A 2695-nucleotide genomic window follows, 5' to 3' on the forward strand; every position below is an offset into this window, starting at 1 on the left:
TCCGTTTTTGCCTTGCCTTGGCATCACTGCCTCATGCCTTGATGCCTTTGCCATGATTAAGTGCCATCCTTAGCCCGCAACTCATTGTCAAGCTCTTGCCAAGCTGCCTCGCCTCCGTCAAAGCCTTGGCCATCACTTGCCCGTTTCCCATTTTTGACATTGGTGCTGCTCATGCACCAAGCTTTGCAACACTCTTGCTGCCTCATGACAACACTCTTGTTGTCCGGTCGAGCTCAATTGTTGGAGGTCTAACAAACCACCCACACTCTTTGAAACTCGACGTCCTCGTCGAGGTCAACTCAATGTAAGAGTCCCAAGGGGTTGACAATCAACGCACCTTGACCCCGTTTCTCTTCAGCTACAATTGCATTGACACCAACAGTTTGTTTGTCACTGTACGGCGCCTCCAATGCAGCCCTCTTCTCCGCGGCAGTCATGGCATGTAACACTGCCTTGTTCGGACAGTCCCTCGCTCGATGTGGTCCATCACAAAGGAAACAACCACTGAATTTGCTGCCCTTCTCCTTGCTCTTTGAAGTTCCAGCTTCTTGTTTTCCCTTCCCCTTGTCTTCATTTGCATTTCCATTTTCACATTTCTTCCACTCCTTTGCCTTGTCCTTCTTTCCGTCGTTGGACTTTGAAGTAGAAGTCTCATCACTCAAGTGAAAATCGCCCAATGCATCAGCCGCAGCCACAGCACTTGCAAGGCTTTGAATATTCTGCCTTCGCAACTCGAGTTGTGCCCACTGTTGCAGCCCGCTCATGAAGTTGTGCAACTTGTCTTCTTCCGACATGTTGCTGATGCTCAGCATCAAAGATGTGAACTCTTTCACATATGCTCTAACTGATCCGGTGTGTTTCAACTTTTTCAGTTTGTCCCTAGCAATCCAAGATGTATTACTAGGAAGGAACTGATCCTTCAATTCCTTTTTAAGCCGCTCCCACGACTCAATCTTTGGTCTACCCAAACTTTCATCTTCAGCCACACGAGTGCGCCACCATAACTTAGCATCTTCACTCAAATACATGCTAGTCAAGGTTACTTTCTCCATCTCGTCTTGCACACGAATAGCATGAAAGTACTGCTCCATATCCCAAAGAAAATTCTCCAACTCACGTGCACTCCTTGCACCACTAAATGCCTTAGGTTCAGGAATTCTCACCTTGAGACGTTCAGCACCACGTTGAGGAGCATCCTCGCCCACAGCACGTCGTAGCACCACTGTTTCCGTCCTCAGATCCGCATTCTCTTGACTTAGCCTTGCCAATTCTGCCTCAAGGTAGGCAAGCCTTGTCATAAGGGTCTGAAATTCTTCACCATCAGGAACATTTCCCACCAATGCTTCCAGTTTCGTTAGCCTTTCCCGCAGTTCATTGTTACCACCAGCCATGTTCTCGAACAAGACCACGAAATCTGCCACAGCCCGTCGTGTCTCCATCACGAACCTGCTCCGCTCTGATACCAGTTGTCACAGGGGTGTTTTATGCTCCACAAAAACAGCCTGCGCGGCAGCCAAGTTTCGACTTGACTTCAGCCTGTTCCAACACTCGGCCAAAATTCTGCAACTTTGGACTTAGATTTATTTAGGCAGCTTTCAACGTAGTAAGTAGATACTGATTTTAGGCAACGGAAAATCGAATGAAGGGACATAAAATTAAAGTGAACAAAAGGCACAATATACAGGAAACTCTTTCCCAACTTTGTATTTAACTCGAGAATACAAAGAAAACTCAAACTCCGTAGTACATCCGTGTACAAAATGAAGATCACTCATGACCCTCACAAGACTACTCTTAGCCTTAGGTTGTTTTCACTCTTGAAAGCAGGTTTTAGGACTCCTTCCTAACTCAAACATGCACTCTACACGTTTTTCACTCTCTTTCAAAAAGGGAAGGGTGCTGTCCATTTATAACTTATGAACCAGCCCCATTTACACAATAGTTGTCTATATTTAGGCTTAGGCACTTGCTTAGTCAGCCCACTACTTTAGCTTAGTGTAGTTGACACCCCCAACTACTAGGATCATATAAATCATGCTAAAGACAATGAGATCATGGCCCTCAAAAACGTGCTAACTCCTGCCAGCTTTTTGGACAAGACCCAACTGCTGCCCATGTGCACAGCATGTGCCGATAACCGCCTTTGACTTTGTCAATCCAAGACTTGCTGCCCAATTTCGTGCCATGGCTTGGACCAGGCGCCAATGTCATTGTATCCAGCTGCATTGTGCCGCAATTTTGCCTTGCCACCGCCCACGAACTTGGCCCGTTTGCCGCAACTCAATGGCATGACAAGTCTGCCCGCGCACTGCCTTTCCGTTGCACATTTGCTTGCCTTTGCCCATCCGTTTTTGCCTTGCCTTGGCATCACTGCCTCATGCCTTGATGCCTTTGCCATGATTAAGTGCCATCCTTAGCCCGCAACTCATTGTCAAGCTCTTGCCAAGCTGCCTCGCCTCCGTCAAAGCCTTGGCCATCACTTGCCCGTTTCCCATTTTTGACATTGGTGCTGCTCATGCACCAAGCTTTGCAACACTCTTGCTGCCTCATGACAACACTCTTGTTGTCCGGTCGAGCTCAATTGTTGGAGGTCTAACACTAATCCACTGCAGGGACATGAACAAAACCTTCAAAATGAAGCGGTGCCCAAATATTGTAATCATTATAGGCTTCAGGGACACTATATGAGTCAGTG

General features: G+C 47.3%; 1 protein-coding gene across 1 annotated transcript; it reads right to left on the reverse strand.

The window, feature by feature from the left end:
• Positions 1-299: 299 nt before the first annotated feature.
• On the reverse strand, positions 300-1439 carry LOC138890117 (uncharacterized). Its single transcript, XM_070173477.1, has one exon. It carries the CDS (start codon positions 1437-1439, stop codon positions 300-302), a length of 1140 nt encoding a protein of 379 aa, XP_070029578.1.
• Positions 1440-2695: the final 1256 nt, after the last annotated feature.

Source organism: Nicotiana sylvestris, chromosome 4, assembly GCF_000393655.2.
Source record: "Nicotiana sylvestris chromosome 4, ASM39365v2, whole genome shotgun sequence".
Classification (NCBI taxonomy): Eukaryota; Viridiplantae; Streptophyta; class Magnoliopsida; order Solanales; family Solanaceae; genus Nicotiana; species Nicotiana sylvestris.